Here is a 22,644-nt window from a genome sequence, read left to right as displayed (position 1 = left end):
AAAAAAAGGCCTGTTTCTACAGCATCTGATACTCAAGCATAATTGGAAATACACTTGCACTATTTTGTAGCAAGAAAGCAAAATTGGGGGATTTTTTGTAATGTACAGAATCAGTAAAGAACTGCATAAAAAGAACATAGCTATTATGAGAGATGGAAGCAAATCACTGATACTTCAGGGTCAATTGCAAAAATGACTGACTACACAAAATGAAGCCCAAATCCTTGTCTCTATGAGGAGGTTCAGAACCGGCCATTCATCAAGGAAATAATCACATTCCCAATCAACAGAACTAGTTAAAAAAAAGTGCCTTTGTGCCAAGTGCTACAGTACATAACTTTGACGTCTACATTCACAAAGCTAATATCAAGGATATAGAATGTTCTGCATGGTGAAATAGAGCAAGATTCTCAGTGTCGAATCAGCAGCGGAGCTTGTTGGCGAGAAAGAGAATCCGATTGGCTAATTAGCTTGGCGAATATGCACAGGTAAAAAAAATAAATAAATAAACGGACACGCTTGTGGTCATTCTTGCTCTTGTCTTAGTGGGCATGATTGGAAAAAAAAAAGTAAATGCTGCATGCTTTAGATATTTATTTGCAGCGCTTCCGGTTTCCCTGTTTGGATGCCGAGTACAGACTACTGCCACCTGCTTGTATGAGAGGGGGGGTATGTTCTCTCAAGCAGGCGCAGAACCTACACGCACAGTTTGTTCTGTCAGATGCGTAAACAGACTGCGTAATAATCGGCCTACAATTTTTTGCGGCACAATCGGTCGATGCCGATTAATCGGTCAACCTCTAACCTATAACACTAATAGACAGTTAATTAGGCATTCTGCCATGTTGAATAGCAGTTTAACCAAATACAAAAAGTATTAAGCATAGACACATTTATTTCGATTTCTGTTGAAGCCCTCTCATTTCACACAAACAAAAGAAATATTCCAATTTTCCAACGTTATTCAATTAACTGACAAGAAATTAGTAATAAATTCTCATTATTGTATAAATACAGCCATGTCATTGAATATGTTAAACCATCTTTTCTTCTTCTTCTTCGTTTTCTCCCTCCTGGTAGTGTCGATACTCTTGTTTCAGCTCCCAGGTGCTTTTGTGAGGTCCTCTGGGATTGTAAACTCCAATCTCCCGCAGAATTTCTTTCAGGTAAATCTAGGAATGTTTGAACTTGTTTAAGATTAAGGGTCATTTGTTAACAATAAAAATAATGCAGTAATCAAGCAGCTGGTTAACAAAAAGTTACAATAATGATCATGTCCTTTCAGCATCTATAAATCTGTGCCCCCTCATAAGGTTACTAAAGTCAAAACAGCTGGTCTGCAGCTGGTCACGTGCCTAAGAACTGGTGATATCTGGTGCTTGAAGTAATGTCATTCTGTCACCATGGCAACAAGTTTTTACATGAAAACCCCTGAAGTGATATGTGAACGCTGCAGTCTGGGTTTGTTTTTTGAATGATTGTTAAAAATTCCCTTTGTAACAATTAAGGAAACATAAGCTTTAGATACAAACCATGCAAGAAAACGTTTTGTGCAGATTTGATATAGCCCTACATTTAGAATTTTCTCAGAATCCTCCACAAATTCTTTTAATAGTGAGGCATTTTTCTCATCTCGCATCTCTGTATGGATTTTTGCTGCCATTTTGTCTGATGGATTCTTGAACTAGAAGTGCCTGTCAGGACTGGGATCCCACAGAAAAGTCACCTACAGAAATAGGCGGTCAGATATGCACTCTAACAGGAGTTTATTGGAACAAACAAGCTGCTTGGCTTATTTCCTTAATGCTCAGAAACTGTTTTAAGCTGCTGTTTTAAGTGTAATTTAAATTGTCGATTTTTTTTAAATAATTTAAAACAACTCAATGAGTGGGTTAGATTAATTCAGATTTCTGTAAAACAAAATAAAAAAAAAATGCCAGTCATCCTTTTTCTTAATCCTGAAGGGGCAAAGCAAGTTGGTTCATTCATCTAAACAATCATTCAGTATTCACTGTACTAAAAACAAAGCAAAGGTAATGCAGCTACTATGGCCTTAAGTATTGTACACCAACTGGGCATAATGATTATGACCAGTGAAATAAATAACACTATCTCTTCATCATGGCACCTGTGTGAGGGTGGGATATATTATGCAGGAAGTAAACATTTTGTCCTCAAATTCAGTATCTATCTATCTATAGATCGATAGACAGACAGACAAAGCTCATTGATGCACGTGGGGAGCGAAGGTTGGCCCGTGTGCTCCAATCCAACAGACAAGCTTCCGTAGCTCAAATTGCTGAAGAAATGAGTGCTGTTAATGCTTGACTGATCAGGGCTGTTTTGGCAGCAAAAGGTGGACCAACACAATGTTATGCAGGTGGTCATTATGTTATGTCTGTTTGGTGGCCATGAAGTTATGCCTGATTGGAGTACAGTGGTACCTCGACATACGAGTGCCCTAACATACAAGTTTTTTGATATACGAGCGGTCATTCGGTCAATTTTTTTGGTTTGCCACGCAAGCAAAAACTGGGAGAACAAACTGAGACAGTATTTATGTGGTAGTTACAGTATACTTGAGAACGGCAAGAACCCTTAACAATGATAATGCAATCAGAGAGCAGTACAAAGCCCACCTGAGGAAAAGCGCTGTTCTGAAGTCAAAGTGCATTACATTATGACACAAATGTCACGTCTGAATATCTCAGTGCCTCGTAATAACATGATATATTTGTCAAGCTGTAATTTCACACATGAAAATCTACTGTTTTGCAAAATCTTTTTATTTTCTTATTAATTTGAATTAAATGAATGCAGCCCAGTGGTAGACCGATGTCACATCCAGGGTGTATTACCAACAAGTACTAGATCTACCTCAGCCCCAACCACAAAATAAAGCAGTAATTGAAGATGAATGAATTGGATTATACTACTAACAAATCTTTTGCCATACTTGTGGTCACTCAAAATTAAGCATTTGTAGATTGCTGTGCTTTAATACTGACCATCAGTAGAATAGCACACTAAACCAGCACACGAAGGGTGAATTGGATTCTGAAATTTGGAACTCTCATGCATAAATTCAAAGCAAGCAGCTCATCCAGAGGTCAGATTCCAAACCCAATTAAATCGCTGCCCAGTGTTACAAAACAGGAAACTATTTTGAGACATTTTTAAACTACCTACACCAACCACAGGCTCACATCCATAAAAAGAGCTGTTCTGTTTGCACAGAGGTAGAAACCTGTATCTATAGATACAGAATATTAATGTGCATATTAATTGCTTACATTATAAATCAGCTCTTCTTTGAAAGAATCTTCGATAGGAATTAATGTGAGGATTCGATCCTATTACTCAGGGTCAAATTCATATCCTGGAGGCTACTACCCAATAAAGCTTTGTTTTATTTTCTCCTGCATTGCATTTACTTTGCACCAGGTGTATTACACAAGGTAGAAGGTTACATTTCCACAACTGTGACTTGCTATTGGAGTCCAACCCCCCCCCCCAAGGTTTAGATCATTATTTTTCAACATATTTGTTGAGCCACATGGGTATGGCTGATTCAAGAACATCGTGACTCACCACAGGTTGCTTGGTGATCTCCACCAAATCCTTAATGTTGTAATACTGGTGTTTCTCGAAAGCAGAGAAGAGCATTTCCAGTACTTTCTGTTTGTCAGCTCTGGCTCTCTTGCCTTCTTCTTTCTTTTTCTTCTCATATTCCACCTGCAGGCAAGAAAATTTATGTAATTAAGTGCAAAACAGAGATAAACACAATGATGAAAATACAGAAGAACACTAACATTATAGGTGTGATTAGATACAGGTTTGTAATTGGTGGTAATTGCTTTCTCCAGCTGCTGAGACAGCCGGAGTGGCTTCATGGATTCCTCAATCTGTAGTCTGCAAACAACAGGTTTATGTTACTAACGTTTAAATACTGAACACTGTTTTTTTTATTCACCACTGTGTGTCCTCACTTCTTTAACTTCATGTAGCTCTCACTGACTGCAGGTCTGCATTCAGCACGTTGTACCACCATGCCTTCAAGTGTAACCTGGTCTTTGAAGCAGAAAAAAAGAACACCACCATTTTAAATTTATTCATGCATAAAAATGCATATAAATAATACTTATATATTAAACAACATATGCATTAAACATACAATAACTAGATTATGACTTAATATAAACAAAACCAGTCATTACATTTGCCAGAAAGCTCTGCAGATTTTAACATCTACTTGTAGCATGAATCCATAGTGCCACTTGATCAAATTAGGTAGCGAAGTACCGAACAACGCAGTGTAATTCTTTTCAGAAACAAGAACCCTCAATTGTAGTGTTGGCATACAACCTCTATTCAAAATTCAACTTGACATTTGCAATCATGTGGTTTAGGCTGGTACTTTCTCTGACTCAATACTTACATTTTGCAGTTTTATTACTAATGGTCTGACAAACAAGGGATAAATGTAATCTACTGAGTCTCCCTGAACTTAGAAATCCATTTTATTCCTTAGCTCTTTGCTGCCTGCATTTGCTGTCATTGTCTAAATAAGACTGATCATTATTCAACATCTACAGGCCTATATATTTTCACTGATTGCAAGAGTGAAAGTATATAGACCTGTCAATGTTGGATAATCAGTTTTCTTTCCTGTCTGTCTGTTTGTCTGTCTGGATGGAGTGTTTGCCCTTTCCTGATTTCTTAATTTTTTTGCATGTTTGTCACACTTTAATGTTTCAGATCATCAAACTAATTTTATTATTAGTAAAAGAGAACACAAGTGAACACAATATGCAGTTTTTAAATGAAGGTTTTTTATTATTGAGGGAAAACAAAATCCATGTGTATAAAAGGTGTTTGCCCCTAAACCTAATAACTGGTTGGGCCACCCTTAGCAGCAACAACTGCAATCAAGTGTTTGCGATAACTTGCAATGAGTCTGTTACAGCGCTGTGGAGGAGTTTTGGTCCAATCATCTATGCAGAATTGTTGTAATTCAGCCACATTGGAGGGTTTCCGACCATGAACCACCTTTTTAAGGTCATGCCACAGCATCTCAATAGGATTCAGGTCAGTACTTTGACTAGGCCACTCCAAAGTCTTCATTTTGTTTTTCTTCAGCCATTCAGAGGTGGACTTGCTGGTGTGTTTTGTATCAGAACCCAAGTTCGCTTCAGCTTGAAGTCACAAACAGATGGCCGGTAAACAGCAAACAGTTTTTTGGTAAACAGCAGAATTCATGGTTCCATTTATCACAGCAAGTCTTCCAGGTCCTGAAGCAGCATAACAGTCCCAGACCATCACACTACCACCACCATTTTTTACTGTTGGTATGATGTTCTTTTTCTGAAATGCGGTGTTACTTTTACGCCAGACGTAATGGGACACACACCTTTCAAAATATTCAACTTTTGTCTCGTCAGCCCACAGAGTATTTTCCCAAAAGTCTTGGGGATCATTAGGATGTTTTCTGGCAAAACTGAGACGAGCCTTAAATGTTCTTTTTGCTCAGCAGCGGTTTTCATCTTGGAGCTCTGCCATGCAGACAATTGTTGCTCAGTCTCTTTCTTATCGTGGAGTCATGAACACTGACCTTAACTGAGGAAAGTGAGGCCTGCAGGTCCTTTGATGTTGTTGTAGGGTCTTTTGTTGACCTTTTGGATGTTGTGTCAACTTGTGTTATCTTTTACTGCTTCTTCTTCTTTCGGCTTCTCCCATTAGGGGTCGCCACAGCGGATTGTCTGTCTCCATACCCCCCCCCGTCCTGTACATCTGCCTCCTTTCACCCTAACCACTTGCATGTCTTCCTTCACCACATCCATAAACCTCCTCTTTGGCTTTCCTCTTTTCCTCCCTCCTGGTGGCTCCATCCTCAGCATTCTCCTACCGATATACCCCATGTCCCTCCTCTGCACATGTCCAAACCATCTCAATCTCACCTCCCTCACCTTGTCTCCAAAACGTCCTACATGCGCTGTCCCTCTTATAAACTCATTTCTAATCCTGTCCATCGTCGCCACTCCCAACGAAAATCTCAACATCTTCAGCTCTGCTACCTCCAGCTCCACCTCCTGTCTTTTACTCAATGCCACTGTCTCTAATCCATAAATCTCCTCAGGTCTCACCACAGTCCTATAAACTTTCCTTTTCACTCTTGCAGATACACACAATCCCGCTGAGGTCATTTTGTGCCTTTTTTCCCCTCATTACACTGAAATGAACTTGAATTACTGTCTTTTGTGATCGTACAGATAAGAACCATACATCAATCGAATCTGTAAAGGGTCTACTTTTATATGTATACACTCAATAACAAAATGCTGTGCTTTTGTAAAATAAAGAAAAGAGAAAGGGTGTGCTCTCTACAGTCTGGTCATCTCTTTTCAAAAATACAAATAAAACAATCTGAATCTTAGTGATTTGCCTCACAAGCATAATAATATTTTATATAAACAAATTCAGATCGAAAACAAATATTCTCTGATTAGTTAATCCCTATAAATGTTATACGGTAGTTTCTCCAGTATCACCTCATTAACCATCCGTGTGAAAACCATAATGTTTTAAAACATTTAAAAAAATATTTTGTCTTCATGCTCTCTGTTAAATATAGTTTCACTAATAGATAGATAGATAGAACTTTATTGTCATTGCATAGTACAGGTACATAGCAACAAAATCCAGTTTGGCATCTACCAGAAGTGCAAAAAATAGCAATCGGGCAAATAGTGCAGATAAATAAGTAGACATAACATGTCTACTTATTTACATACATCTGCATAAAGCATCAATATTTGTCCATGCTCATGTTGGATTATTAAAAACTTAAAAAGTATTAATTAAGGGTATATTTAGAACAGATTAAAATGTGTGTTGAAAGTTGCTATTGATCGTGAGTTAACTCATGATAATCATTCCCTTAATCATGATTAAACATTTTAATCTGATTGACAGCCCTATTATTAATAGGACGTGAGGTCCAGTTACCATCATGACACTAAAACAAGTAGCAATAATGGCTACTCTTTAGTTAAGTACATGTCAGAGCCCATTCAGAGCCATTACTTCAACTTTTACCTGAGTATTTTAAAACGAGTATCTCTACTTCTATTTAAGTTAAAGAGGTGTACTTTTGCCACCTCTGATATTATATATATGTATATAATAAGTGTGAAGTCCTTATCTACTTACCTGCTACACTGTGTGGTCTTGTGAGCCTTTATATTTAATAAAAATAAGCAATCCTTTGTAAAACAATACCACTAAAGGACATGGTTTTGAGGGCTCTCTAGTCGAATAGAAAACCTTTTAACAGAATCACAATTTCACCCACAAAATCCATCATTGGTCTTGTACACAATTATTAGCAATTACTGACTGATGGGTCCAGAGGTACTTATTGGACTGACTTAATAAAATACACCCACTTCCATTTTGAAGCATCCATTTGCCTCACAGGAACACATGGTTCAGTGGCACAAGAGGCTATGTGCTTCGGATTTGGGGAGGAAAAAAAAGGCTATTCATGAAGCCTCCAGTTATGTAGCAGAAGGCATTCACATCCACACTGAATGGAGTTGGGGGTGGAGTAGGCTGTGGGCTGCTGAGATGTTGGCATGGTTAGAGGTCAATCTTCCGCCCCCTCGCAGGTTACAATCCTCTCTGCACTGCTAGGGCTCAAAACATCCTGAGTTATCTACACAAACAGTCTCTCTTTCTCACTTTCTCAACCCCCACTTATACCAACCTGTGTGCAACAGTGCCATGAATCCCCAGACTTCTCAGTCAATTTGCATATTACTGCAAAAACGGATTATTACAGAGCAATCTAAGGCATCTTCCCCATCATCCCCATGAGCGAATTCATCCTTTTGTACTAAATATTGCACACACAGCTTTGTGATGAATTTTTCAGTGGGATATTTATGCCCTGCAAAATAATCTGAGAGACAATTTCTCACTTTGGATTGTTTTTGGCACCCACTTTTAACTGTGAATATTGCTCTCTTGTGTTTAAATATCAAACTTGGTAGATGCTGAGGAGAAGGCAGGGTATCAACCATCATATAGAACTGGAAATGTGGAGAGGGTTTATGAAAGAAACACTGTTGTGAAACTCAACAGGCATCAGAGTGATCTCAGTTGGAAAAGGTGGAGGCAATCTTTATCATCTGCGTGACATTTTCTTTAGAACGTCTTAACTCGTTGCCACCCACCACCTCCATGTTATGCAATGACAGTCAACTGTAATTTGCAGTTTCAAATGGCAAATGTCTCATGTAAAATTCTTTTCTCCAACAACTGCCAATCAAGAGATTTATCTTACACCTCAGCAAACTATGAATAATTTAACAGCGTTACCATTTATAGAAAATCTTGGCATGACAAACAGTGACTGTGGACTATAATTATCATCAATTACCCTTAAAAAAATTAGTGACATCTGGTCACGCATGTATTCAGTTTTAAGACAAAGTAGTGAGGAAAGAACTTAAGATCTTAAGAAGAACTTTTTCCACTACGTTTTTGTGTTTTTGTTTTTTTATTCAAAAGGTTATTATATTTATATTCATGATATGCATTGTGAAATCTATCACAATACACAGTGACTTGATAACATCATCCCGACAGCTGTAATTAAACGCAGCTCTAATGAGTTGTTACAATCTACATGTTAAAATCTAGGGTAATATTTAGAATGGCACAGGATCCTACATTTTAATATACAGAATTTGCATATGCAAGGTAGAGAGCATAAATTTACATTTATTGTGAAAGTCAGAATCAAGTGCCTCTCTGCATTAAGCATGTCTATCTTACTAGTGTTTTTTAAAAGGCCTTTTGTAAACAAAAGCTAATAAATGCATGGTCAAATGGGCTGTACATACTGTTAAACCATCAGACCTTTCATAAAAGCTGAACATTTAGTGTGCTTTAGCAGAGGTGGGATACAAATATACTGTTACAGAAAAAAATATCTAGAATTGAATGAAGCAAGTAGATACAGTGATGCCTCTTACAAAAGTCTAATCCTTCTTGTAACTTTTTATATATGCCTGAAATACCTTAAAATAAACTTGATACCGAAAGGAGGCCGAAAGAAAAAACTGTTTTAAACATTTGACCTTGATGTTTAAGTCAATTCTAAAACCTACTCAGTTCATCTGCTGGTAACTGTGAGAACTCCACATAAATTCTACAAACATTCAACCAATTGTTCTCAAAAAAGCAGACAAATGCATAGATAGACTGATAGATAACTCCAAAAACACAATGCCCCAATAATCAGTTAGAGGCATAAAAACACACTATAACAAAAAAATTGCCAAATAGAAAAGCACTAAACCAATGTATAGATAGTAAGGGACTTGTACACATTTTCAGTACACAATCTAATTCTGTTTAAAATGCTAATTATGTGCTTTAAATGTGACAAAATGATTGTGTTCAACTGGTGAATACAGCTGTTTGGTTTGCCAGTAACATGTTCTTCATTGATTTTTGGTGTGCTGGTTTCCTCCCACCTACAAAAAACATGTAGGTAGGTAGAAAGGGTACTGGAAATTGCCCCTAGGTATAATTGTGCACAAGCACATGGGTTCAGAGTGTATTCCTAGCTTAAGCTGAGTGTTCCTGGGAAAGGCTTCAGATCCACTACAACTTGGTTCAGGATAGATTGCCTAAATATTAATAAATGAATGAATGCATAAGCTGTAAGACTGTTCGTAGTGGCTGTGTTGTAAAGCAGCACATTCATCCTGTGTTGGCATTTCTAAATGAATCTTATCTTATGAATCTAGAATCTTATTTATAACAAACACTATGCTGCTGTTAACTACACAAGTGCTCAAAATAGCCTTTTGGAATATCATGTATCATGTATCAATAGCACCATAATAAAAATCCACTCAAATTTACTTAAACTAGACTAAAGCCCTTCTACTAAAGTCTGTTCACTTCGTATTCATCTTAGCAACATAACTAAGCTTGTATGTCGTCGTCTTCTTTCGGCTTCTCCCATTAGGGGTCGCCGCAGCGGATCATCTGTCTCAATACCCCCTGTCCTCTACATCTGCCTCTTTCAACCCTGCATGTCTTCCCTCCCTACTTTCATAAACCTCCTCCTTGGTCTTTCTCTTTTCTTTCTCCTGGTGGCTCCATCCTCAGCATTCTCCAACTGATATACCCCATGTCCCTCCTCTGAACATGTCCAAACCATCTCAATCACGCCTTGTCTCCAAAACGTCCCTCAACCTCCCTCACCTTGTCTCCAAAACGTCCTACATGCGCTGACCCTCTAATAAACTAATTTTTAACCCTGTCCATCGTCATCACTCCTAACGAAAACCTCAACATCTTCAGCTCTGCTACCTCCAGCTCCGCCTCCTGTCTTTTACTCAATGCCACTGTTTTTAAACCATCGCAGGTCTCACCACAGTCCTATAAACTTTCCCTTTCACTCTCGCAGATACTCTTCTATCACAAATCACTCCTGCCACTCTTCTCCATCCACTCCACCCTGCCTGCACTCTTTTCTTCACTTCTCTGACACACTCTCCATTACTTTGCACTGTTGACCCCAGGTACCTGAACTCCTCCACCTTCGCCACCTCTCCTCCCTGCAACCGCACCACTCCACTGCCCTCCCTCTCAATCACACACATGTATTCTGTCTTACTCCTACTGACTTTCATTTCCCTTCTCTCCAGCACGTACCTCCAGCTCTCTAGGCTCTTCTCAACCTGCTCCCTACTCTCACCACAAATCACAATATCATCTGCAAACATCATAGTCCAGGGAGACTCCTGTCTGACCTCGTCCGTCAACCGGTCCATCACCACTGCAAACAGGAAAGGGTTTAGAGCCGATCCTTGATGCAGTCCAACTTCCACCTTAAACCAGTCTGTCGTTCCTACCGCACACTTTACTGCCGTCACACTGTCCTCATACCACCCTCACATACTTCTCTGACACACCTGACTTCAATACCACAACTCCTCTCTTGGCACCCTGTCATACGCTTTCTCTAAATCCACAAACATAACTGAGCTTGTATGTAAATGGGGGAAAAAAAGGAAAAAAAATTAGGACAATGTCCAACTTTAATTAAAAAATGGATGTCAAACAGTGATGTGGCTCATATATCTCAAACAATACAATGTAATTTTTTATTTCTCATTCCTCTATGTAATAATTTCAAATACTATATGATTGCAAGAAATATGTCTGCACTGCTGAGTATTACACACTGCATTATTAATGTTTCAATCTGTGGACTGTCTCTACTCATACAGTTTCTCGGACAACTCCTTTTTCTCTAGTGTACTCTGACCGTATGCACACAGATGCCTTGTTTCAGATACCTACAGTACATGTATTGGTGAGTAGGAGTATCAATATTTTCAGTAATTTTAGAAAGAAATAGCACGTTTTTAAAATATATAAAAAAAAATATACTAAATGTACAGTACTATGGAATACTGTCAAAAACATCAATAAGAGGAGAAAATGTGTCCCCACAAAGACATTGTGAAGAGCAGCATGATCCTTCAAAATGATGAGAGTACTAGGAGAAAACTTATCAGAGAGGCTACCAAAAGGCCAACAGCAACACTGAAGGAATCACTGGAATTTCTGGCAGGTACTGGTCAGTCCTTGCATGCAACTATCATCTCCTACATCCTGAAGAGGTCTTGGCTGTGCAGTAGGGTGGTAAGATAGAAGCCAGTTCTTACAAAGAAGAATATGCACGCCCATCTGAATTATGCCATAAGATTCTTTCAGTCACCCAAAACCATGTGGGAAAATGTGTTATGGTTTGACGAGACAAAATATCAACTTTTTAGACATAATTCTAAATGGTTTGTTTGGCACAAAGCCAATACAGTAAATCATCAAAAGAACACCATACAGACAGTGAAGCATGGTGAGGGTAGCATTATGCTTTGGGGCTGCTTCTCTTCAGTTGGGCCAAGGGCACTTGTCAAGATAGATGGGAAAATGAATAACTCCAAATACCAAGATACTTTGGCACCAAATCTTCTGTCCTCTGTCCAAAAGCTGAAGGTTAAGAGAAATTTCACATTTTTACATGACAATGACCCAAAGCACACATTAAAATCAAGGAGGACATTGCTTCAGAAAAGGATGATCAAAGTCCTGGAATGGCCCAGCCAGAGCCCAGACCTCAATCACATCGAAAACCTATGGCGTAAAAACTCCATGGCGACCCGATTTCAGTACTGTTTTGCAAACTGTCTCTGAAAGATTACATATTCCTTTATTTTCTCAAGGTCTCTTCTATCAAACGAGGGTACCTGGCATTTACGAGAATTGAGAGAGTACAGGTTCGACATAACTGAATCATGTTGGCACGGTCGCTTCTCTGTGCCCAATTAATCCTCCTCCTTTTCCTCCTGACCTTGAGCCAGGCTTCCATTATAAAATTATAAAATTCTTTTAGAATAAAAAGTGGCAATGTTAGTTAATATTCCAAAACTCTTATTCGGTTAGTCTACCAGGAGTAATTTACCCAGTTTGTGTGATGACTTCCTATTATCTTCCATTGCATATTGCCATGCTTCGACTGTCATTTTTATGATGGTACATTTGTGCCAAGAACAGAATGACCTTCTACAAAATGTTATTGTCCATCATGAACTAATATGCAATGCAATAGTCCCATAGTCGTCACTGAGGTCTATATATGCATTTTCTCCATTATTAAACTTTGGATATCTTTCATACATGCCCGGGTGTCTGTGTGACTGATATTCCAGGATCCGTATTGGAGAAAACTAAACAAAAATAAGTGAGATGAGACTCTCAGTCATAGCCAGCTCAGAGACAATCCTAACAATGACCGAACAAAAGCAGCACACACAAGATCTCCTCGCAATTTGAAGTACCTTGAACTTTTTTTTGCAATAGATGGGGTAAAATTCCAAAATGTAGATGTTTAAAAAAAATGTATTCTAACTTTTAAGTATCTATAAAGTCAAAAGATGCTCCCGCAAAGTATTGATTGGGAGGGGTGTGCAAACTTATGCTATCAGGGTGTAAAAGTTTCCCAATAATTACATTTTTTTTCCCTTTTCTGTGGATTTATGTTTGTTGAAAGATCACATTAAAGATGTAACAAGTCTGACATTTAAGTTGTTATTCCTGACATTTAAAAGCCTGCAATTTTATAAGGGTGTGTAGACATTTTATATCCATTGTTTATCTAAATTATTACACCATCATGATTTTTCAGCTTTTCTATATCAGTTCCTGTCCCAAGTCTCTCTTTAACGCTCTATTTAAACTGCTTGTAAATGTATGAACAGTTTTCCTATTAAACTGCAAAGTCTCCTTTGAGAAATGCAGACTGTAACTTGATCTCCTATAAAGATGCAAAAAGGCACTTGAGACATGCTATTTCTTCGACAACTTAGAGCTCTTAAGATGCATGCCCTAAAACTAAAGCTGTTTATTACTAAGTGATCAAAAGATTACAGTTACTTATAATTGGGTAAAGTAGACTTAAGATCTGACTAAAACCATTATCCATAGTTTAAATTTTACATTATTATAAACGGCAAAATGTTAATTATTCCTTCTACCCTTGTCTAGAAAAACGAGCTTGGTGCTATTCTCAAACAGCACACTACTGTCATGCCAATGTCAAAGAGCTAAGCTCCCCTGACCCAGGGCAAAAAGATTATCTGAACTGACTGACAAGATGTCATTGTTAACAGACACAGCTGACGGAAATGCCATGATGGCTAAGTGCAGAGAACGATGCCAGAGACACATTAACACAACGGTCTGTATAAAAGGCATGTCTCCTTAGCGACAAACAGACGTTGCTTAGGCTGTCTGTTATTGTCAGCCCACATTCTTATGCTAATATCACAAAAAAAATATTGAGTCTTAACCCTGGAAGTGTTTTCATGGGCTAATGACAGTGTGTATCTCTTTTGTAATATATTCTGTGGCAGCCTGAGGTCAATTATGTGCCAAACACTTTCTCAGCCAGAGAATAGTTATGAATCAAAGCCTCTACCTTACCTCATAATCTGTGTGCCAGCATTTAAATTTCTCACTAGAATGTATACAAGCATCTTAAAGAAGATTTCCCCTTTAGGCATCTTAAAGTCTAAATCTTAAAGTGCATGCTGCATTGGATACAATTATGCATTCTGAAAGATGAGAAACAAGTCATTTACATAAACATGCCAATGCGCTGTTCTCGATCTGGCCGGGTTTATTTATAAAGCTGCCAATAGTCACTACAAGTACACAATAAGAACAGATGGCCCTCTGAAGGAGAAGACTGACAAAAGAGGAATAAAATGTGTGAAAACTATAAAAATTAATATACTCCCTATTTCCACTGGCTCAGTTTACACCCAGTATAAATTAAACTAAGCTTATGACAAGTCCACCAAGTTCACAAGCTGCTGTCCGGCTGATGATCTCTTTGATCAGAGCCAAATAAGTGCTAATTGCCTAACCAGAGCGGAGGAGCACATTGGAGTGGAGAGGTGATTAAATCCAGGCTGTGAAGGGGAGGCAGGGCTGCACGTGCACTCTCGCTAAGGCACCCTTTCTCTTTCTCCTTCTTTCTCTCCCTCGCTCTCCTCGCTCCCCTTCTCCACTGACGCAGACAAAACCACCCTTAACAGCCCTCCTCCTCCTCCTGTGAGACTGTAATCGTTTGTGACCGTGCTTGCGTGCTCTTGTATATGTGTGTTTGTGTGGCTGCGAAAGGCTCTGGCACTTGCTGGCAGGGCTTAGTGCTCCCGTGCTCCATGCCAGTGCCGCTGCTATTTGCTTGCTCGCCCGCACACACAAAACCACGCTCCTCCCCCCACACACTATCAGGCTGGGCTCAGGAAACGGCATGGAATGGAATCTCAGAAGGATGGAAAGCGAGCTAAGGCAGATCAATCCGGACTTGCTGCAACCCAGCAAGAGCTTTAAGAAGCCCTCCTCGGGCACCATCACCCTCAATGTGGGGGGCTACTTATATGCAGCACAGCGGCAAACTCTAGCCAAACACCCTGGCTCTCTACTTGAAGAGCTTGTCAGTGGTAAGAAAGCCGTGCAGCATGTAGACTCCATGGGCAATACGTTTATTGATCGTGATGGGCCTGTTTTCCGTCACATTTTGAATTTCCTGAGGACCGGAGAGCTGATTCTGCCAGATGACTTCAAGGAACTGGCACTTTTGCGCCGCGAAGCCGACTTCTACAGGCTGAGTGAACTGGCCCAGGCCCTGCAAGAGTGGGAGCAGCAACAGGCAGGTCAACGCGAGCCTGCCTTCCTTGAGGTGACCGATAGCCACGAGCGCTCACACGGCCTCAAAGTCTACTGCAGCAATGCAACCTTCATCGAGAAAGTCAAATCACGCCTGGTACAGATCTCCAAGAGTCGCCTGGATGGCTTCCCTGAGGAGTTTGTGGTTTCATCTAATATCATCCAGTTCCGGCACTTCATCAAGTCTGAGCAGGGTTCACGTCTGGTGCTCAAGGAGGACAGCACCTTTCTGTGCACTCTGGAGACACTCAAGCTTGAAACGGTCATGATGGCTCTTAGAGCTGGTTTTCGGCTGCTCACCTGCCTGGACAGTAGCCGGGGATCAGTAGTGCAATGTGAGGCTCTGCACTTTGTCAAGTGACCCAATCCAGCACAAACGTACCCATCAACCTACTTTGATGTTTCCAGCCATCGGCACAGGACCTGCACTGTATTTACAAAAAAACATTTTGCAAGTTATGCTGCTTCTGCATTCCTCCAGCTCCTACTAACCAGCCTTGAGAAGTCAAAAGAGGTTTTATGTATTGTGTTTTCTTCTTGCTTATAATGTTTAATGTTATTTGACACAAACTAACTTTTTTTTTTATATACAGCAAGACAATGAGCATATGGATAATGGTTTCTGAACTGCACTGTATTATAGAAAACCTTTACAGAATTTTTTCAAATAAGAGGAATTGATTCAGGCTCAGAACAGATTTAGAACAGGGTACACAGGCACTGTGATGTCTGATCAACAGGTTGAAATAAAAAAATGCATGGATAAATAATTCCCCTTTGGGAGCAAATGTTGTAATTGCTTGTGTTGTGAAAAAATACAGTTGACAGCTACTTTTATTCCGAATCTGTAAATGTTTTGCAAAATAAAAAGTATAAATAGTCAATTGTACTATATGCCTTATTTATTGAATGAATGAGTTTATTTGTACTTATTGCTTGTTATATTTAACATTTTTTTAACAGGTCAGTAGATTTGGTTAGACTGGTTTCAAATTTTAACAGTAATATAATGGCAGTGTGTATATGTATGTATGTATGTATGTATATATATATATATATATATATATATACATATAATCTTTTTTAAAGGCTTTGAATATTCATGTATAGGGTTGCATGGGTTCAATATGGACAAATGTAAAGCTCAATTCCTAAATATAATTGAACACAGAGACTACGTTGTGCCCTAAATAAGTGTGCAATATTTTGTATGACCTAAAAACAGAGGGCCATTTTTCAATAATTATAAAATTTCTCCTCAAGCACTGATCCCATTTTAAATGCAGCAAGCTTTTACTTTGTGACAGAACAAGTATCTCTACAAAAACTCTTATTAAGCACAACCAGCCATACACAAATAGATCACATTCACTGTTACCTTATCAAGGAGCTTTCAACATGCTTGTTCTATCAAACATATTTTCTTTGTCATTATTTTATCAATTTATTCATGCGTGACAAAATAACATAACTGTTTCATATTTTCTTCTGCCACCATAAAATACAAAATGAGCAATGCAACTTGATATAGCTTGGTAGTTATGAAGGATATTCATATACATACAGCTTTGAATATCAAGCAAATAAAAATACTAGTGAATGTTGATTAATACATTTGGTTGATGCCTGTGTGAATTCGATTACAGACGAATGCCAGTCATTTTTAAATGAAGTAACTTTGGACATATGGATACACCCACAACAAGGCAGACTGCATCTCCACACACAAAAATACATCTGTTTCCATAGAATCAGTCCTGCACTCATCTTCTGCTAATGAGTCACAATGAATAGTTGACACTTTAGAAGACAGAATCATTCCCATCCCCACAGTTTGTTGTGAGAACATCAAACTGGGTTTCATTTTTAATTGCAGATAAGGGTCATTCATTTTTGATGAGAGACTGTGGGGCTTATTAGCCCTTATCCATGACTGATGATGCAGCTCTAACCCACAGGCATTAGGGCAACAAACACCTTGCGGTGTGGGCAGGGGGAGGTTGTGTGCATTTATTTCAGATGTAACAGCCATTAACTGCTCAAATATTCATGGGTTAGTCTCACATCCATTTGCTGCCAGGCAATACTCCTACATTACAACAAAAGCCCACTGATTCTTATTAAGTGTTCCAGGGGCGACATGACTAACATCGGTATAATAATTAATCAGTCAAGATACCATGTGAAATCAAGTTTGCAAATAACCTTGACGGATCTCGAACACATTTACACCTGTAGAATGAGGCACAGTCAGGTTGGAGATATGATTTGAGTTCTTTCCATAAATTTACATATTAGTAATGTACAAATGTCAGCCAATCACCACACTATTATTTTTGTTCACCAGTCATTTATTCCTTTTTAATACTATACTTTTATTTATATAGCACAGAGTTACACCAAGGATGCAGACATATCACAATCAACAAAGAAAGATAAAAGAATATATTCTAATAAAACACTCACACATCACTCAGGCATTTGAAGGCCACTCTCCTGTGCCAAACTAATACATTTGCTTCAAATTCCTAGTGCGTTAGAATTGAATGTAGTCTAACCAAGCTTAGGAAACTCAAAAAGCCTGCCCACTCAGTAGCAAGGTCTTGTAAAGTATCTTACACAGAGGTGTAATAATAAACTGTGCATTTCTCAATTAGCCAGGGATGAATATCAACACATGAATTTGCATGTCAATTATGTCAAGAAAAGCTTTCATCTCACTATAATCACAATAGATAAACAAACCGAGCCTCTTTATGAGCAGAAATAAAATGTAGCTTTCTGGCTTTTACAGAAATACATATTAGAGGTCTTCTAGTATAGCATTCCTTCAAAACGAGAAATTACTAAAAGAAAGAGAATTGTTGGCTGTCAAAGCTTAACACCAGAGAAACCGGAATCTTAAAGAGAATCTTAAACAGAGCGTTTTGCATTAATAATGTGACGTGCTAGATGGGTGAGAATAGCTGGGTGCGAAGAAAAAAAAGAAAACCCTCACAATTAAGCAAAATCAAACTTCTCAACTTCATAATGATTAAACTTCCTCTGCGTGTGTTAATTAAGCTCAAGATACGGCTTATAGAGAAATGAATTTTAAATGGAAATGATGAATTCCTGAACGCATAATGATCTTACTAGCTTATACTTAATTATACTTTCATCATGATCAAGACACATCACCTTCAGAAATCAACCACACACTGACACATTCAACCATTTAACAGCTACAACGCTAAATATACTGTTTTTTTTGTTGTTGTTGTTTATAATTAAGAGCTGTATAAATGATCAGTAGCTGTAACTCCTACACAAGTGGACAGCGACAATCCTGGCACTATAGCTGGCTATACGCTAATACAGTCTCTAATCAGCTACTGTGACTCATATTTACCTCTTTAAAACATGCTTCAGGCTAACACCATTCTCCAAACACAGAAAAACTGAGAAAATGACTGTGAAAAGAGAGCCAACTTAAGCCTCACCTTCTACACTAATTATCTTGGTCATCCGACTATTATATTCCTTTCAGGTCGGCTCTGTTTTTCCATGTGCAGCATCATTTATGACTTTTTATGGATTCAGTTCATAATACCTGCTGTTTTATATAAGTACTATAATCATGAAACACCTTTCAATGCACGTGCATGCTTCAGCATTCTGCTTTTTGCTCCAGCCTGACCTGGCAACTGACTATATACGCCTACGTGAGTCAAGGAAAGTTGACTTTCCAGCCTGTCACTGGGTGAGAAGTAAGGCTGTTAACAAGCACCATCTCACATTTGACTGTGACACCTTATTAAAGCCTTTGAGGCACGTTCATTCACCACCACTCACTCACTCAACACACACACACACACACACACACACACACACACACACACACACACACACACACAAAACCCTTAAACCACACAGCCGGTTTACTTTGGGAAGGAATCTCACTGCTAAAAACAGTCGTTTCCTCTTTTTCCAAATGCTGCAAAAAACACATTTATGCGATTTAAAATTCCAACTAAATTTGGAGCCTGGGGCTCTTATCCAATGCTCAGCAGTCAGATTAATTATTATCTTGAGACGACTAGTCTGGAACTATTCTAGCTTCGATCCTCTCCAAGAAAAGGCTGTGTGTACAGTGCACATTTACAACAAGATTTTAATGGTGAAGCCGTGTCAGGTTCAACAGCTATGATTTATTTTTTATACAAATACATACTTCATGAGATCTATGTAAGGAAACTTTTCTTACGACGCAAAAGCTAAGATTTGTCAGCTACACAACAAAAAGCTATAGTATAATATCATTTTACATCTTCAAAAGCTTTAAATGCTCCCTTCTTTAATAATAAGAGACCCAGTGAATAGTTTGGTATATATCACAAAAATAACATTATAGTCCAAGCTAAATCTATTCGGTTAATTCAAAATCATTCAGTTGTAAAGGAGAATGTTGCTTTCTACTTTCTTTGCTGTAACATGTTTTGTATATTTTTCTGTGCATAAAAACAATTAAAAAAAATAAAAAGAGTAAAATGTACACATTTGAATTCTTAGAGAAATTCTTAAAATGCCAGCTTTGAGCATTTATATACTGTACCATTTGTTGAAGTGTTTTTTCACCCTGAACTACTTCAATTCATAACTTGCCTTGAAAAATATTCCCCCTCCCTTACCACCCCCATAGGCCAGAGAAAGCTTTTAACTGAAGCGAGAGCCTCTATTCATTGCCAACTTCGGTGGCTAACCTGTTGCTTAGCAACCACTTAATCAATACCTGCGGCTTGCAAAAGCTAGGCAGACGGCTGCAAAAAATATTCATAAGCAATGAGAACAAAGAGAACTTGAGCTTAAATTCCACATTTTGTTGCTTTTGCTTTCAGTCATTGGCTATTTATGAATAAATAAGCCCTTACTGCTAAATCATGCATCACCACATGCATCACTGAAATAGAAATTCTCGACATTGTTAACAATGAACAGTAACAAAAATGTTTGTGGTGTTATAATAATTCTAAACACAGACAAAGACAAAAGATATGCTTCATTAAACTACAGGTTTGGACTAAAGATTAAAGACTGGGGAAATAAATTTTTGTTTGCAAGATTTGTCAGATTGCCTGCATCTAAAACTTCAAAATATGTTTAGGTGCATCACATTGTACTATAAATGGACAGATATTATTGGGCTTTTGGAGGCATTTCAAGAACACTATTCTGAGCTTCAGCCAAACAGCTTGCATGCTTAAAACAAAAACAAAAAAACCCCACCATTTTTGAATATATATTAAAATATATTTGGCATGCAATATGTGTTCAGAGATTCTGAATGCTGATTTGTTGGCAGATTAAGTACATTAGTAGTGCAGACATATAATATTATTTATCAAGGAAAACATTCTAGTGAACTATAAAATAAGTTCCTCTTCTCACTTTTTTTTAATGTCATTTTTATGATCGACTGATCAGTAAAGTCCAGCTTTCAGGATTATTTTGCGATATACAGCGATATATCTATCAATGAGTGGCTGGTTAACATCGAAGACAACACAAGACAATTTTGAAAAACAAAGTGCAAATAGGCGAATGTTGAAGTTGAAGTTTCAACCAAAAATTATATGGAATAACAAATGTAAAATATTGATATGGAGGCCTTCCAAGGTGAATCTTTCCTTTCTATTGTAGATTTTATTAAAGTAGCAAAGAGATTTCAAGTTTCTGACAGACTCCTCTTTTCCATCAGAAGTGTTTGATGTCAAAGCTCACCTGAGGAGTTCTCTGTGAAGACGGCCAGGGTCTGACCCCCCACAGCCTGCATAGTGAATGGATGCTCTCTGGGTGCTCGCACTGACATGGCCTTCTCTCCTGAATGTTCAACCACACTTAGCTCTTCATTCAGATTGAATGACACCTTAAATACAGTAAGTAAGGCCATAAGTAACCCTGCCTTATTCTGTTGCACAGTAAAAATGCATTTTCCTAGGCTTTATGGTCACAGTCTAAAAGGCTGCTCCTACACCATAAATGACCAGTTACAGCAAATTGCAAAAACTGTCACTCTTTTCCTGAAGCCATACTTTTCACATCATTTCATTGTAATTGCAGACATACACTACATACCAATATATATGACCAATGAAACTTTGTGCTTAGCTGCCCATCAATTTATTATTTGTTATACATTTCACAGACAGTGGCTTTAAATAATCACTGAAAGCTGGTTTTATACTCACCATTGTTTTTCCTTGTTGTCTTGCAGAGATGAAACAAAAAGAAAATGAGGTTTGGGGGGAAAATTTGTTTGAATGATCTCAAATCAAATACAGTATTTAATATATTATGTATAAGGCAGATGATGCTTACTTAGTTATTTTTAGTTTGCCAACTTCTCCTCGTCCAGATGCTTTTCCCCACTGTTGGGCCAAATATTTAGGAATCTAATAGAGAAAACATCAGGATTCCAACATTTTTATTTAGACCATTTCTTGTATATGCTCACTAGTACAGCAGTGCATATTTTAACTTAATGTACGTTTTGAAAAATCTAAACAATGAACCTTCACTAGCCAAACGCCAGTGTTTTGTTTGGCTCTGGTTAAATCGACGTCGCGGCCTTTATCAGTCATGGCTGCTGCAGACTCGGATATTGTCTAACGAGGAAATGTGTGCTCCAATAAATAAAAACCCGGTGGTCACTCGGGGTAAAGTTGATTATATAGCAATGATCCAGGCTCATGCGTTTGAAACATAGCCCAAAAGTGCAGTGTATATATACTGACACCTAGTGGTCAAAACTGTTCCACAGTCACACGTGCTTATATTTTAAAAGCTTCAGCATGACACAAAACTAAATATGGAAGCTTTTGCATTTGTTTAGTAAATTGTATTCAACATGACATCTCTTAAACTGAAATATTTTCCAAAACTCAAAAACTTTTAGTCCTGCCTACTCGGCTCAGCCACATAACATTGTCAAGCCACATTGTGATGGACTGCATTCAGAAAATGTTACATGCTCATCACATTAGAAGGATATTACAGAAGTCCTTAAAATGTTCATTTGTCTGGATTTATGCCTGAATTGAACAATACATCAATCATATTCTGACAAATTGTACAATTGTAGTCTTTCTCTTGAGAGTGTGTTTCAGTCAAATTCTTTTTTTATTAAACCTAATCAAAAGTCTAGATAATTAATTTCATGAGCCTCATTTGTATAAATATATGTTCTTTTTTTAATTAAAGCAAATACTTCAGCAGACTATTAGCAAAAAGAATGTCTGTTTAGTATTTTTCTAGCTTTTACATTTAGAAATTCATTTTGATTTG

At 38.1% G+C, this 22,644-nt stretch overlaps 2 protein-coding genes across 2 annotated transcripts; one reads left to right on the top strand and one right to left on the bottom strand.

Moving 5' to 3' along the window:
- Nucleotides 1–877: 877 nt before the first annotated feature.
- Nucleotides 878–22,073, bottom strand: gtf2f2b (general transcription factor IIF, polypeptide 2b). Its single transcript, XM_083536529.1, has 8 exons — nucleotides 21,873–22,073; nucleotides 21,679–21,752; nucleotides 21,549–21,567; nucleotides 21,082–21,226; nucleotides 3,990–4,071; nucleotides 3,813–3,912; nucleotides 3,592–3,735; nucleotides 878–1,172 (listed from the first exon to the last, which is right to left on the bottom strand). Exons 1-8 carry the CDS (start codon nucleotides 21,939–21,941, stop codon nucleotides 1,035–1,037), a joined length of 771 nt encoding a protein of 256 aa, XP_083392655.1. The 5' UTR covers nucleotides 21,942–22,073; the 3' UTR covers nucleotides 878–1,034.
- Nucleotides 14,712–16,202, top strand: kctd4 (potassium channel tetramerization domain containing 4). Its single transcript, XM_083536528.1, has one exon. The coding sequence runs from the start codon at nucleotides 14,906–14,908 to the stop codon at nucleotides 15,680–15,682; it is 777 nt and encodes a 258-aa protein (XP_083392654.1). The 5' UTR covers nucleotides 14,712–14,905; the 3' UTR covers nucleotides 15,683–16,202.
- Nucleotides 22,074–22,644: the final 571 nt, after the last annotated feature.

This window comes from Silurus aristotelis (assembly GCF_946808225.1).
Source record: "Silurus aristotelis genome assembly, chromosome: 3".
Taxonomy (NCBI): domain Eukaryota; kingdom Metazoa; phylum Chordata; class Actinopteri; order Siluriformes; family Siluridae; genus Silurus; species Silurus aristotelis.
Note: the sequence above shows the minus strand (reverse complement) of the source record. Positions and strands in the feature narration are given on the sequence as shown.

Coding starts and splice junctions, on each gene's coding strand:
- kctd4 (XM_083536528.1), top strand. CDS start 14,906: ATGGAATGGAATCTCAGAAGGATGGAAAGCGAGCTAAGGCAGATCAAT.
- gtf2f2b (XM_083536529.1), bottom strand. CDS start 21,941: ATGACTGATAAAGGCCGCGACGTCGATTTAACCAGAGCCAAACAAAAC. Junction 4,072..21,081: donor CTTCACAGAGAACTCCTCAG/GTGAGCTTTGAC, acceptor TCTGCTTCAAAG/ACCAGGTTACACTTGAAGGC. Junction 1,173..3,591: donor AGATCACCAAGCAACCTGTG/GTGAGTCACGAT, acceptor AAACATTCCTAG/ATTTACCTGAAAGAAATTCT.